The sequence below is a fragment of the Denticeps clupeoides genome, chromosome 8, assembly GCF_900700375.1.
Source record: "Denticeps clupeoides chromosome 8, fDenClu1.1, whole genome shotgun sequence".
Classification (NCBI taxonomy): domain Eukaryota; kingdom Metazoa; phylum Chordata; class Actinopteri; order Clupeiformes; family Denticipitidae; genus Denticeps; species Denticeps clupeoides.
In genome coordinates, this window is record NC_041714.1 from 5,693,582 (window position 1) to 5,709,646 (window position 16,065).

General features: G+C 39.6%; 2 protein-coding genes across 2 annotated transcripts; both read left to right on the top strand.

The window, feature by feature from the left end:
- Nucleotides 1–1,107: 1,107 nt before the first annotated feature.
- exoc1l (exocyst complex component 1 like) lies at nucleotides 1,108–4,085 on the top strand. Its single transcript, XM_028988503.1, has 3 exons — nucleotides 1,108–2,240; nucleotides 2,474–2,637; nucleotides 3,334–4,085. Exons 1-3 carry the CDS (start codon nucleotides 2,036–2,038, stop codon nucleotides 3,592–3,594), a joined length of 630 nt encoding a protein of 209 aa, XP_028844336.1. The 5' UTR covers nucleotides 1,108–2,035; the 3' UTR covers nucleotides 3,595–4,085.
- Nucleotides 4,086–4,513: 428 nt separating this feature from the next.
- On the top strand, nucleotides 4,514–15,847 carry smc2 (structural maintenance of chromosomes 2). The gene is made up of 24 exons (XM_028988497.1): nucleotides 4,514–4,797; nucleotides 4,970–5,119; nucleotides 5,187–5,309; nucleotides 5,392–5,430; nucleotides 5,519–5,629; nucleotides 5,711–5,755; nucleotides 5,858–6,091; nucleotides 6,175–6,324; nucleotides 7,029–7,262; nucleotides 7,734–7,893; nucleotides 8,100–8,217; nucleotides 8,801–8,939; nucleotides 9,061–9,180; nucleotides 9,626–9,830; nucleotides 10,363–10,498; nucleotides 10,745–10,869; nucleotides 10,981–11,174; nucleotides 11,425–11,568; nucleotides 11,768–11,962; nucleotides 12,090–12,290; nucleotides 14,705–14,821; nucleotides 14,988–15,148; nucleotides 15,355–15,502; nucleotides 15,622–15,847. Exons 1-24 carry the CDS (start codon nucleotides 4,630–4,632, stop codon nucleotides 15,808–15,810), a joined length of 3,606 nt encoding a protein of 1,201 aa, XP_028844330.1. The 5' UTR covers nucleotides 4,514–4,629; the 3' UTR covers nucleotides 15,811–15,847.
- Nucleotides 15,848–16,065: the final 218 nt, after the last annotated feature.

The window sequence follows — 16,065 nt, forward strand, 5'->3', positions numbered from 1 at the left end:
TTTGTGGTTGGGGAATGGTGTTGATGACATAATTTTCACGAATAAATTTTGGAAAAAGACTTCAGATACAGTATTAGGGGACCACCCAGACCTATATAAATGCAAAAAACATTTTCATAATAGGTGACCTTTAAATAAGCAAAAGACTTTACTTTACTTTACTTTATTTTGCCGCCAATTTTATCCAAAGCAATTTACAGGAGGAAGACACCAGCAATTCTCATTCAATTTCTATAGATTTTGAATTTACAAAAACTAAGAGCCCTGATAAGGCCTAACTTGTCAGCAAGATTTTTAAGTGCTAGACGAAAATTAAAATTATTATATATATATATATATATTTATTGTTTTGTGCATATGCATGTGTAAGTGTTAGATTTGTCTGAAATACTTTTGAATAAGTGGGTTTTCAACTGCTTCTTAAAGGTGGTCGTAGTCTCGGGTAGGAGGGCAAGTTGTTCCACCAGCCAGGTACAACAACAGAGAACAGAGTTGATTGGAATCGGAGACCCTGTGAAGAGGGAATTTTCATCTCATTTCATTTGCAGATCTGAGAGAGCGTGCAGGAGTGTAGCTAGGTAGTATTGTATTGATATAGGAGGGTGCAGTTCCATTTACAGCCCTGTAGGCAAGCATCAAGGATTTGAACTCAATGCGAGCAGCTACCGGGAGCCAGTGGAGAGAGGTGAGAAGAGGCGTGACATGGGTGTATTTTGGCTGATTGAAGATGATTGATGATTGAGGACAAATTAATAGCCAAAAAAGGCATGTAGTTAAAAAGATTTCAACATTTTATGGAATATGGAATCCTGGCATGGACCTTGTGTGTGTGTAGTTTACATGCTCTTCCCATGTTTGCACGGGTTTCCTCTGGGTTCTCAAGTTTCGACCTCTAGAGGCATGAAAACTAGATGAATTGTGTTTGTTTGTGTGTGTGTGCGTGCCCTTGGGTGGGCTGGCACCCTGCACCCAGTGTCCCGGAATAGGATCCGGTAGCCGCAACCCTGAGTAGGACTAAGCGGTTAAGGAAAGTGAGTGAGAGAGTGTAGAGACAAGATGGTTTGGACCACCACAGTGTCTGTGGATTGTAATGGCATGAGTGGGATTAGCTTTATGACTTTGTATGCTATGTAGTAGGTACCCACAAGTAGTGTAAATGCTGCAGGAAACTGTGGTATTTCCTGTAACTCCCATTGAGCATTAGAATTTCTTAACACTATTTATAAGAATAATTTGTTAATTATCTATTCAAAGTCTTTCATGCCATCATTTACCAGACCAGGCAGCCTTTAACAGATTTTGGTGGTCATTTGGTGGTGAAGTCATTATCTCTTGATGATGGAAGATGGCTGAGGTCTGGAAGATGTTCAATTTTAATGTCCAATTCAATTTTAATGCTTTCCTTAATGCAAAGGTAAAAACAGAGTGGAAACACACAACAACCATATGGTGAAATATAAAAGAAAAAAAAAACAATTAAAAGGTTTCTTGGCCAAATAAATAAAATGCTAATAATATAAAGACATATATTGCATTATGTTTTTTAAGAACGCATATTGTGGCACTGTGGCGGTTATACTTTAAAAATCAATCAAAACAAATATTTTGAGGACTGGAATCACAGCCTGAGTGCTTTTTCACTTTCTCGGTGTGACTATCAGATTACACTGCAGAGGAGCGGAAAATGGATCAGAACTCTCTCCATCCTTTTAATCAGAAAATGTAACCTGGCACAATCCCGAATTCGTATGGGCATCCATTGTCTGTTGTATTTCACTTATAAAAGTAAACACTATGAAATGTAATGGGTCTAAAAATCCTTAATGGAGAATGCTTTAATCAATATCATGTCATTCTTGGTACTTAATTGGTGCTTTAATAAGAACAGTATTTGAAGAGTGCTTGTTGAATGATCTCATCTATTCTTCAGGGGGCATTTTAGAAAGAACAGGGTAGGGTAAGGCAAGACAGAGATACAGGAAAGAGAGAGAGAGAGACTGTGCGAGAGGAGAGAGAAAAAAGAGGGGGTCTGCTAATGGAGGACAAACCCTCCACCACAAATCGGCTAAAAGATTCTGGCAGTCACGTCCATCTGCCTCTCCGCCTTGTTTCTGAAAAAATGTCATCGTTGTTAAAGGAGGAGATGCAGAAGGTGCTCTTCAGGTCAGAGGGACAGACTCTGAAGGAATTTATAGAAATTGAAGAACCGGGACAGGGCCGATATTTTCTCTGTGTTTCAGGTACATGTTTTATTTAATATAATTTTCACTGAATGTTTGTTAATTTTTAGGAGACGTGGATGAAGCAATAACTGTGCCAAAGAAACTCAACAAAGAGCAAATGAGGTTGCATTTTTAGTGTAGTTTTTAATCTAAAGATATAATTTGAATATGTAGCTCCAATTAAAAAAAATATCCAAATGTGAGTCAGTGTAAATGTGACTGCAAATGTGTGTGTAAATTGGGGCTTTCAGTGTCAAAAAGCAATGACGTCCAGGTATCAGTGATACGGTGCCAAAAAAAGCAGCGCACAAACTCAAAGCAGTTCCTGTGTTCCCATCTGGAGGACTCATACCACAGAACAGAGGTGTGGTCACTGGCGGATCTAGTGCTTCTTGATGGAATGGATCCTGACACTGTAAGTAAATTATCTTTTAAAGATTTAGAAACACATTTTAAAAGAAATGTACAATTTATTATGCCATTAAATGCCTGTCCCTACGCTGCTCTGATTGGCTGTGGAAGAATGGCCTCTGACCAGTCGTTTTGCTGAATACTGGTTCAAATTGCAAGTTTCATTTAAATGTATTTTCATTCAGTTGTAGCCTTTTTAAGATGATGCTGTGAAGTCCCTTCACACTTAGATAAACATATTTTATTTATTTCTTAAATCTATTCATTGTGTCATACATTTGTCACTCGGTCAAATACAAAAAGAATCATATTTTTCATTGGTAAACCATGTCCTGGAGCACTGGTATGCTTAAAGAAAGCATTTTGGGTTTGCATGCAGTAGAATTCATACGAAAATAAATAATTTTGAGTAGCCCCGCCCTTAACAAAAGCAAGCACACTCTTTTGATGAAACGTCATGAATCCTGTAAGTGTTTTAGAAATATGAATCCCTAGACTAATCATTACTGTGCAAAGTGATAATATTACTGTACCATGTTATTTGCCAGTTAATGTCACTGAATTGTTTCGGAATAGCTGATCACTTTAAAATAAATTTGGCATCTAGTGTATTTAATACGCATAACTTTGTGTTTTCATCTTAAATATACCCAATGTCAGTTTAATTAATGCTCTGCCTCTCTATTTTTCTTTGTGCCAGGATAATCCCTGCTTCCACATGCATTTCTCCACCGTTCGCACAGTGCAGGCTGTTAATTGCGCGGCAAAGTACTCCCTTGCACGCACTCTGGTCGCTCTGAGCAGCTCGCATTGCCAGACGCCGCTCAACCTAACAAACTTTGACTGCGACTATATCCAGTCTGGTTCTGTCTACACCAACCGAGGGGACTGCATGGTCCTGATGCAGATTTGCTATTATGCCTTTAACCTGGTGTGTCTCTCCATGTGTCCTGCACCTTAAGAGTCATGAAAAATACATTTTTGTCTTTCTCCATTGATATATTGTTTAAAGATATAGCATACAAGTACATTTTGTTTTAAAGGAAACAAATCATCAATGAAAATATATTGAATTTCTGTACCATCCATACCACTAATTCCAATGCAATACTTTGTGTGTACTCGGATGAGTTGATAAAATTAAATCGAGTGTCTTAAATGGGTCCAATTCAAAATATCATTTAATATTTCCTAAAAACAAGAAAATGTACTGTCATAATATTTCAAATCTATTTTCCATACATTTCATATAACACCTGTACCCTCTTTATTATTTAAACCTTGATGAAAATTATTTTTGAAAGATCTGTTTGTCAATATTTTCACAAAATCTGCATTTCAGGATACACATTAGGCACAACGCTACATTTTATATGTAATGTGTTGCTTGTATTGATCTGAGCATTGCAGGTTAACGAAACCTGTAGATGAATGAATAAATGGAAGTTGTCGGTCCCCGATTCATTATTTTATTTGTTTGTTCGTGTGCTGCTTGGCTGGTTGATTGATGCCGTGTGTACATACGCATTTCTTGTGTTTGTGACATCCACTAAGCACAATTTGCTCACATTTATCGGATTTCCACGAAGTGAACGAGCGGCAGCGTTCTCTTTATCACCACAGATGGCGCACTGCTGCACTGTTTTGATCAACAGGACCCCTTTTCTAGTTCAACGCCTGCCTGTAAAAAAAGATGTTATTCGTTTAAGAAAACGACAAGTTGCTGCTTTAATTAATTTTAGTTGTAGGCATTATTTTAATTACCGACGTTATCTCCTCTCATCATATTATGTAATTGTGTGTAAGTTATTATTTATTTAATTTTGGTCAGGCGAGACAGAGTCGACAAAACAGACACCGCCTGGCGCCAAAATTGAACTTCAAAATCTTGTGCGTTTCTTTCCGTGACTGCAGCGAGTTCTCTTTGGTTTCTGACGAAATTACCAGCGATTTTCGCGGTTGGAAGGCGTGGGTGTTTTGAGGGAGAGTGCTCAAAATGTATATCAAGTCCATTATTTTAGAAGGTTTCAAGTCCTACGCGGAGAGGACAGAAATAAACGGCTTCGACCCCCTTTTCAACGCCATAACTGGATTAAACGGCAGCGGGAAGTCCAACATCCTGGACTCGATATGCTTTCTACTCGGAATATCCAACCTGTCGCAGGTACGCTGTTTTCACAGTCGCCGCAGAGCCATAGGCTCCCCGCACATGCGCTGCATTTCGTTGCGCAGTGGACGCCGATATATGTGCTCCACGTTCGTAAACCACGCGTTCCCTACGCGGGCAAGCCTTTCGACTGAGTTTGCACTAACTGCCCGGCCTCGTTCCCTTTTAGGTGCGCGCAACAAGTCTCCAAGACTTGGTGTACAAAAATGGCCTGGCTGGCATAACGAAAGCAACGGTGTCGATCACCTTTGACAACACTGACAAGAAGCAGAGTCCACTGGGGTTTGACAGCCACGACGAGATCACCATCACCAGACAGGTACGCCAAGACAGTCCCGTGTTCAGCTTCAGTTCGGGCCCTCACACGCGATGGTGTTAAATCGTAGGTGGTGATCGGAGGGAGGAACAAGTATTTGATCAACGGGGTGAACGCCAACAACATGCGAGTCCAAGACCTGTTCTGCTCAGTCGGCCTGAATGTCAACAATCCCCACTTTCTTATAATGCAGGTAGGAAGTTAGGTTACTAAATGTGAATCTGGATGAAATACAGACTCGTTAGTGAGCTGATTGCACTGTTCTGTTATTTCAGGGAAGGATCACGAAGGTGCTGAACATGAAACCTCCTGAAGTAAGTAGTTCAGTAGCCTTTCAGTGGTTTTATTCTTGCTTTTTGGAAACGGAGGACGCGCTTCTATAAAGTGAGCAACGTTTTCCAGATCCTCTCCATGATAGAAGAGGCAGCCGGTACGCGAATGTACGAATGCAAGAAAATCAGCGCTCAGAAAACCATTGAGAAGAAAGAAGCAAAACTTAAAGAGATTCAAACGGTGAGAGGTGGTGACATTAATCAGGCGTTTTGCAATGTGGTTGCCAGGTACATGTTTTGTAACAAGTGCTCTCTTCTCCAGATTTTAGATGAAGAGATCACTCCTGCCATGCAGAAATTGAAAGAGGTTTTTTATTATGTTTAAAACCCTGTAAGCATTTTCTAGCTTTTATCATTCTAAATTGAATGAACTTAATGTTGTTTGATTTGCATACATTTCCAAAAACAGGAAAGATCCTCGTATTTGGAGTATCAGAAGCTTATGCGCGAGATCGAGCACCTGAGCCGGCTATATGTGGCCTACCAGTTTGTGTGTGCTGAGGAGACCAAGTTGAAGTCCGCTGAACACTTTAAGGAGATGCAGGATTCCATTGGCAAGCTCAAGCAAAGCATGCATGAGAGTGAGAACAAATTTCAACAACTTACCAGTGAGATTCGGGAACTGGAGAAAAGTCGGGACAAGGTAACAGGATCAATAGGCAGGACAATTTCCACTGAGTTTGTCTTTGTGAGCTCTGCTATGACATTTGACATTTTTGGTACCAGGAGGTAGGTGGTGTTCTGAAGACCTTGGAGAAGAACCTTGCTGAGTTGCAGAGGGTTGATGCAAAAGCTCAAAGCTCCCTGGACATGAAAAAGCAAAATCTGAAGGAAGAAACAAAGAAGAGGAAGGATCTTGTGAAGAATATGGAGGAGGTTTGTCAAGCATCTAGAGAACTGTGATGTACTTTTATGTAAAGACTATAATATAATGTACTACATACACTAACCAGCCATAGCCGCCGACCTCAGAATGGCATTAGTTATTTATGTACTTATTTCCTCTTCTTTTTCATATGCTGGATCAATTTTAATTCCATCAGCAAGGCTGTTATTTTACCTTGAAAATGGTCCACATTCTAAATAATATGAAGCCTTGGGTCCTCTGATTTTGGTTCTTTGTTTAAAGACAGGCCATTTGATGATTGGGGTGATATGGGTTGCTGGACTAGCAATTAATCTGTAGCTACTCCTATAAAGTATATTATCAAGGTAGTTTTACCTTATTTGTGGGTTTGGGAATATAGGTTCTTGACATTCCTTGCAGTGGGTACAGAAAGTATTCAGATTACCTTAAATTTCTCTTTGTTATATTGCGGCCATTTGCTAAAATCATTTAAGTTTATTTATTCTCCTCATTAATGTACACACAGCACCCCATAATAACAGAAAAACACAGAATTACTTTTTAATGATTTTAGCAAATGACTGCAACATATCAGAGTGAAAAATTTAAGTGGGTCTGAATACTTTCCATGCCCTCTGTACAAAACACCTTACAGAGTGTTTTGTGTCTTACCTGTGGGAAATGTCACAAGTGTTTCAGTTAATTATGACTTTACAAACACATAAAAATACAGGATAAGAAGACTCTTGCATCAAAAGAGACTGAGGTCTCCAAGGCAACTGAGCACTTGCAAACATTGGAGGCAGAAGGGAAAAAAGACGCAGAAGCCCTGGAAGCAGCCCAACAGCATTTCCGTGCGGTGACTGCTGGCCTATCCACCAATGAAGATGGAGAAGAGGCCACGGTCCAGGGCCAGATGATGACCTGCAAGAATGACATCAGCAAAGCTGAGACCGAGGCCAAACAGGTACAAAAAAGGCTAATTATTCCAACAATTAATTGCATATTAAAGTCATCCAAATAATCCATAACTATTATATTTGATAAAAAGTTACTGCCTTCTTTTCATGAGTTGGTTCATTTTTATGTAATGTGTGATACAGTAGTAAAGAGGTGCATAGCTTTTTTTTTTTTTATTCTGATGTACACTGAGGTACTCTGAGGGATCATAATATTGTGCATTAGCAGCTATTAGTAGTAGAAACAAAAGACTCAGCATACATTCAAACAGATGTTAGTGCATATAAATTATAGTAATTTAAGAGAACATTGGATCTAACAGTGATATGATTTTGGTTCAAATCTTCTCATTTAATGAATTTGAGTTATTTTTATTGGGGTTTTTTTTCCCCCGTCCTCTCTTCAGTGGATAAAAGTACAAGCCCCTGTTGCTGAACATTGAAGACAATTTTGTTTTCTCTCTCTTCGCTGTCCACAGGCTAAAATGAGGCTAAACCATGCTCAGCAGGAGCTGAAAACCAAGCAGGCCCAAGTACAGAAGATGGATAGTGGATACAAAAAGGACCAGGATTCTTTTGAGGCCATAAAGAAGTGCAAGAACAAGTTGGAAAGTGAAGTACAAAAGCTGAATTATGAAGGTCTGTTTATTTATTTATTTATATTTAGTTTTTTATCCTTGTGCCCAATATTTATTCATCCACATTAGGTCTGAAAATATGATATTGATACGATATTTATCATGACAGTTCATCCTAGTTTAAAAAAAAAATAAAAATAATAATATATATATTTTTTAACTGCAGTTTGTTGTAAATGGTTACAAATGCTATGTATTAATCCACAGATGGTAAAGAGGAGGAGTTGATCGGGAGGAAGAGGCAGCTGTCTAAGGAAGTCATTCAGTTGAAAGAAACATATGAGTCTCTGATGACACGCTTCCCTAATCTCAGATTTGATTACAGGTACCTGTGTTACGTACACTTTGTTGGAAATCCATTTAGTTACTTTTAAAATAAAAGTTTAAATGCAGTAAAAATGCACAAATAGTGAAAGGACATAACAAAGTGACTTAAAATTTAGGTTAAAGAGTCCATATATATGAAGAAACTTTTTGGTAAAAAGTAGAACTGAAATGTATGTATGTAAGTAAAGTAAAGTGAAGTGATTGTCACACATGATACACAGCACACTATGCACACAGTGAAATGTGTCCTCTGCATTTTACCCATCACCCTGAGTGAGCAGTGGGCAGCCATGACAGGCGCCCGGGGAGCAGTGTGTGGGGACGGTGCTTTGCTCAGTGGCACCTCAGTGGCACCTTGGCGGATCGGGATTCGAACCGGCAACCTTCTGATTACGGGGCCGCTTCCTTAACTGCTAGGCCACCACTGCCCTAATAATGTGCTTTAATAATGCAGAATAATCAATATCTAAGTTTAAAGCGCAACTATAATACATTTAAATTTGATTAAAATAATATTATTATTTTTCCACCACTGTGTCCTTGCGACCATTTTCGTTTATTAATTGTGATTATTTTTTCAGAGACCCAGAGAGGGGCTGGGACAGGAATAAAGTCAAAGGTCTAGTGGCCAACCTGTTCACTGTCACAGATGTTTCCAATGCCACAGCTTTAGAGGTTGTGGCTGGTGGTAGGCTATATAATGTTGTTGTAGATAATGAGGTAAGCTTTAAAAAAAAAAAAAAAAAAGTTACCTATACATTCAATTACAAATTATCCAACTGAATGTTGCTTTTTTTTTTTATAACAATTACTTGCATTATGACAAATTTTGCATTTCAAGGTAACTGGAAAGAAGCTCTTGGAAAAAGGGGAACTGAAACGGCGATACACAATCATTCCACTGAACAAAATATCCGCCAGGTCCCTCGGGGACAACGTTGTGAGAGCTGCAGAGAGTCTGGTAATTTAACAAGCTCATAGCATTTAATCAACCCAAATTGTCAGTAGTCCTTAAGGCCCATTTTATTATATGCCTTGGTTTCACCAACATTCACATATCCCAAAGCCAGATGTTCTCTCAAACCTCTTAGGCTTTAGAGACTGTGAACCTTTAATTAGTGACTACAAATATAGTTACATTCGGCATTTATTTATTTATTACATTTATAGCAGCCGCCCTTATCCAGAGCCACTTACCAAATTGTCAGTAGTGACAGGGACAGTCCCCCTGGAGACACTCGGGGTTAAGTGTCTTGCTTAGGGACACAATGGTAGTAAGTGAGGTTTGAATCTTTGACACCTGTGCTAATAGCACTATATCTAATAATGTGAATAGCACATGTATTTGTAAGACTTAACATTAATTAATGACCTGACCCTGTTTGACCTTTTGAACTGTATTTTAGGTAGGATCTGACAATGTGCACACTGCTCTCTCGCTGGTGGGCTATGAGTCGGAGCTGCAGAAAGCAATGGAGTACATCTTTGGCACTACACTGGTCTGTGACACCCTGGACAATGCCAAAAAAGTGGCCTTCGATAAGCGTGTGGCCACCAAAACGGTCACCCTTGGAGGAGATGTGTTCGACCCACAGGGAACACTGACTGGAGGTGAAGATTAGATATCACGAACTAGCAAGCTCTTATGCAATTACATGCAAGCAAGACCATTTGGCCTGTTGTATGATCGTGTTTTTCCCACTGTTATAATATTCTTTGTGTGCATGTAGCTGATGATATTTTTGATATATTATTTATTTAATATGTGCTATCCAAGATAAGGTAAATTTCACCAAACTGAATACTGTTTGATTTGTTATGATTGCTGCATCTTTCTGGTAACATAACTATTTATACTGGAAATTTTAAATGATCAAATGCTGGTTTTGGCCTATGGTTTTTGCCGTATGTTAAAAAAGAAGTATGGGGTCCCCTGTTAGGGGTCGCCACACTGGATCACTGGATGTTCACACAATTGACCTGGCAAAAAGTGTTGAACCAGATGCACTCCCTATTTACCCAGGTTTGGAATCGGCACCAAGAAATGTAGTGTCACATGCATCCCCAGTGGCAGGATTAATATGGCAGCTGCATTTGGTGGTGTTATTCTATTCATATGCATGTTATCTTCTTCCTGCTTCAGGAGCCAGAGCTCAGACTGCCTCTGTGCTGTCTAAACTTGCTGAGATAAAGGACATCCAGGATATTCTGAGAAGCAAAGAAGCTGAGCTGAGTTCTTTGGAGAGGGATCTGGGCAGCCTGAAGGGAACCGCTGAAAAGTGAGTGCAGCAAATTTCAGTATAATATGAATATGTTTGTCCATTTATTGTGTATAATCAGCTTGGCATGTATTAATCTGCACCATAAATACACTGGTATTTCTGCGAACCTTGGTGCTGTTTTTAGCTAATTGAAGCAAAAAGTATAATTGGGATATGTACACTGGTAGACTCATTGTGCTATTTACCACAAACACCTGTCTTAATGTGAGGAGAAAAATGTCATGTTGCCACTCTCTGCTCTAGGTATCGCCAGTTGAAGCAGCAGTTGGATCTGAAGACAGAGGAAGCTCAGATTCTGGAGACCAAACTGCAGCAGAGCTCATTTCACAAGCAGCAGGAGGAGCTGGGAATGCTCCACAAGACCATTGGTATAACAATCCCAACTTCTACAGACTTGTAGTACTCTACAAATGAAAATGAACAGGACTGCACGTTTCAGAGAAGGTCTGAAAACATTTGTGGTGATTCCTTTGTTTCAGAGGAGAGTGAGGAAACGCTGAAAAAGACAAAGGAGGTGCAGAAGAAGGCAGAAGAGAAGTACAAGGTGCTGGAGAACAAAATGAAGAACAGAGAGGCAGAGAGGGAGAAGGAGCTAAATGCAGCACAGCAAAATCTCAACCAGGCCAAGAGCAAAGCAGATGCATTCAAAAAGAAACTAAAAGAGAGGCAGCAGGTACACCAACAGCACACCCGTCTCAATGGTCTGAAGGGCCGAAATTTGATCACATTTGCTTCACCACTTTAATAATTTTTTTGGAACTTGATCTACTGAATGGGTAATTCCTATTTAAGGTTATACAGCAATTATTTTGCTTGGGGAATGCATAAATATAAATTGTGTAGATTTATAACAAATCTAAAGTAGAATAGCTGTATGATAATTTTGTAACATTAGTGATGCACAAGATCTGTGAACTATGTAGGAGGTGGATACTTTGACGTTGGAGCTGGAGGACCTGAAGAAGGAACAAGCCAGTTACCAGCAGCAGATTGAAGCTGTGGATGAAGCCACGAAAGCCATTCAGGAACAGATAGAGACCCTATCAGCCTCTGTCTCCAGCAGTAAGGTAAAGTCACTATGCGGTGACTGAGTGATGAATTTACACAAGTTCTTTCACTGGATGCATAGATGGAACAAACATCTATTTTCTGATTTTTTTATCTAACTCTTGACTTTGTATTACTGAACTACTGAAATGCTTTCATTCTCTATGCTTTGGAGCACTGAGGGCTAATGTTCATTTGGACTGTGTTGTGATTCTCCAGGAGGCTGTGCAGAAGGCCCAGGACGAGCTAACCCAGAAGAAGGAGGTGATCCTCGGGCAGGAAAGAGAAATAAAGGGCAAGACCGGAGAGGCCAACCGCCTGCGGGAACAGAACAATGAGGCTCAGCTGAAGATCAAGGAGCTGGAGCACAACATCAACAAGCACAAGAAGGACAGCGCTGACGCTGACGCCAGGGTAAGTTTGCATTTTGTGGTCTGTATGTACAGTGGTGCTTCATTACAGCTTTTAAATGTGTAGGAATGATTTATATAGAATATTATTAGACGTTGTGTTTGTAAGCCATGTCTGTCATCTGCTGCAGGTGGCTCAGATGCTGGCAGGGAATGATTGGATCACACCAGAGAGGCATCTCTTTGGCCAGCCAAACACAGCATATGACTTCAAAGCCAACAGCCCGAAAGAAGCAGGCCACAGGCTCAGGAAGCTGGAGGAGACGAAAGAGAAACTGGAGAGGAATGTTAACAGGAGGGCCATGAACATGCTGAGTGAAGCTGAGGAGAGGGTATGAGCGCTCAATAATAACCTCTTCTCATTTATATTTGGTTTCAGCTGCATTATTCATGATATTAAACAGTATGCACAGAACTCACTGTCATGTCAGCAACAATTAAGTCAAATTCTTTCAATCATAGTCAATTCTGTGGCCCCCACAATTTTATGGAGTGCCAACAAATGGCAAAATGGGAAATTTAATACATATGACAGGAATGAATTAAATAATTAATTAAATGTCATACTAAATGAATTACTTCAATCTGTCAGTCTGTCCCATCAAAGTAAGTCGGTAGGAGTAATGCTGATCTAGCCTGATCTTTTGATTATTGGTTTGGGCCAACACGACCCTACCATTCATTGGTGATATTGCAGCAGAGCTGATAAGAGACATTGTAGGATCTGCAAACAACATCAATGCAGGGGATGCTGAACATGAATATGTACAAGGTATGTATTTGACACAAGGACACAGGCTAGACCAGAATTAGTCCCACCCACTTACATTTTGTGATTTATCAGTTTAATTTTGGCACTCTATACAATTTGACAGCATTGCATTTTCATTTGATCAATATTATTGGTATTGCTGTACAATACTATAAGGAATGTACAATAAGGAACATTTGCTGGTTACAATGTAAGCAGAGAATGTCCATCTTGTGCATCCATCTGTACCACCATACACTCTGCAATTAACTTGAAAGTCTTAAATTTTGTATTATTAAATTAAGGCCTTGAAAAGTTATTGCATTTTGTTCACAGGTCTTACACTTCATAAGGAAAAATAGAAAACAAAAGAGGGAAAAAAAAGAGGGATGAGATATTTCATATTTTATTTTCATACAAAAAAATATTGCATATCACTGTTAATAGCAGTGTTTCCCAACACTGGTCCTGGAGGAACGTCTGCCAAAGAGTCACTCCAGCCCTACCTTAATTAAGTTCAGGTGTTACTTAATGGCCTAATGGTAGATTTTCCTCCAGGACCAGGGTTTGGAAACACTGGCCTATAGCACAAACAGATTAGGGTCAAAAGAGTCTGCAAACACACTATCAACTTGGCCCAGTATTTACAAAATCTCACTTTCTGCAGTCTTAAAACATTACCAAGATTTCGTAAATTATATTCAAACAACCTGGTAAGGTCGGATAGGTGGGATTGGGAGAACCAATGCTCCCTCCAAAGATTTATGCATTTCTTGGTTCGAATCCCGATCCGGTGTTACTGAGCAAGGTACCGTCCCCACACTGCTCCCCGGGCGCCTTACATGGCTGCCCACTGCTCACCAAGGGTGATTGTTACAATCACTTCACTTTCACTTCATATCTTGCCATAATTCCTCACATATTTGTAGTTTGTTTTTAGTATAAAGTGAGGACACTACCCTGTTAGTCAAGAAAGCAACGTTAAATTAGAATACAACAGCAGTGAGAGGCATAAGAAAGAAGGGTTCTGTGTATTGTATTGATGTATTGATTTATAGAAGTCCATAGGTTCCTTTTCTTTTATTGTCTGATTAAAATACTATCTAAATACTATTTTTTTTTTCCTTCTCTTTTTTTTATTTTTTCTCGTCTTGCCACAGATATCTTGAAGATTATCCCACTCATTAAGTTGTTTCAGGATTCTCTAAAAACAGATAGTCAACATGTTCATTTTAATTGAGGTTATTCTAGATTCTAATCTTAAAAAGGAATTAAGTTCTATCTCACAATGTCCGTTTTTGAGGTGAATTAACACATCATCTGTGAAGGGTGACTGTTTATGTTCACTCTTCCCAAGCATTATATATTTTTTATGTTTTTATTTTGTCTAATTATGTTACTTAGTGAACAGTGAAGGTGAAAGTGGACACCATTGTCTCATCCCTTTCTCAAGACTAACATTTTTTATATGTTTCCATTTATTTTAATCCTAGCATAGGGACTACTGTATAAGAATTTAATAATGCCTATGAAGTCATTGTGAACCAAATTTCCCCAGAACCTTGTATAAATAACACCAACTCACTGAGTCAAAAGCTTTTTCAGCATCTAAGCTCAGTATAGTTACTTCTGTGTTATTTCTGCATCGGTGTTGCATGATATGCAGAGTACGTTGTATGTTATCTTGTTTGCCTTTCTCTAATCGATTGGTTATGAGAAATGATAGTTTAGTACAGATTCGAGCCTCTTTGCTTATATAGAAGCAATTTATAATCAACATTCAATACTGATATTGGTCTATATGAAGTACGCTCTCACTTATCCTTCCCGCCCTTGGGAATAACTGTAATGATCGCTTCTGGCCATGTGGGGGGCATTTGGCCCTTCACCCTTATTTTTCTATAGTAACCCTCAAATATTATTGGGATTTCTGTCAATTTATGGATTTTGGTTACATGTTTTCTCATTTTAAACTTTTTTTGTGCCTGTTTTTAGTACAATGACCTGAAGAAGAAGAAGAGGATTGTGGAAAATGACAAGGCCAAGATCTTGGAGACAATTGAGGAGCTTGATCAGAAGAAGAATGAGGCTCTCAACGTGGCATGGCAAAAAGTGTGTGCCCCAGCCTGGTGCCTGTGTGTGTGTGTGTGTGTGTGCCTGTGTGTGTGTGTGTGCCTGTGTGTGTGTGCGCCTGTGTGTGTGTGTGCCTACGTGTGTGTGTGTGTGTGTTCACATGCGCCTATGTAAAGGAATCGCTAATGCATGCGTGTGTGTTCAGGTGAACAAAGATTTCAGCTCCATCTTCTCCACTCTGCTGCCTGGGGCTGATGCTCGACTTGCTCCGCCTGAAGGCTTTGGAGTTCTGGATGGGCTGGAATTCAAGGTTGCCCTGGGCAGCACCTGGAAAGAGAACCTGACAGAACTCAGTGGGGGACAGAGGTTAGTTAAAGTGTTGAAATGCTTCTCACCTTCACTGTGATGTAGTTAAAGTTTGTTTTAATCAAGTGAGCAATGACGTTGCTTTGGATTGGTATTTTCTATGAATGCTGTTGCCCACAGTCATTTTACACAATTTATGATATTGATTGTGGGAGTAGAGTGGTATGTGACGTGCCTGTTGCCATGCGGTTGCTCTTCTGCTGCAGGTCTCTGGTGGCCCTGTCGCTGATCCTGGCCATGCTGCTGTTTAAACCAGCACCCATCTACATCCTGGATGAGGTGGACGCAGCTCTGGACCTGTCACACACACAGAACATCGGACAGATGTTGCGGACACATTTCAAACACTCACAGGTACTCTCATACACACACATGCACATTTTAATGTAACACTGATACAGTCTCCCAGTCTTGCTGCATGCAACTTTCATGCTCTGTTTGTCTTTGCTAATTATTTCCTTATTATTTAACAGTTTGTGGTGGTCTCCCTTAAAGACGGAATGTTCACCAATGCAAACGTTCTCTTCAAGACCAAGTTTGTTGACGGTGTGTCTACAGTGACACGGACTGCTCAGCTGCAGGATGGCAAAGGGCAAGCTCAGAAATCCCAGGAAAAAGGGAAGGTCAAAGACAAGAAGCAGAGGCAGATTTTGGCCAACTGAAGCAAAAAAAAAAAAAAAAAAAAGAAAACTGCTCTTATGTTTGTATGTCCTTATACTGTCTTTCTGCACTATTTCCTATTTACTCCCCAATTTGTTTTATTTCTTTCTACATCAAATAACATTTTACATATACATATTAATGCAGTTGTGCCATTAGTTTTCTTGCTGTTTTAAATGAGACATGAATAAAGCTAAAGTTTTAAAATGATTTTTCTTTGTTTTTATTTTCTGAGTTCTGAGTTCTTCCAACTGAAT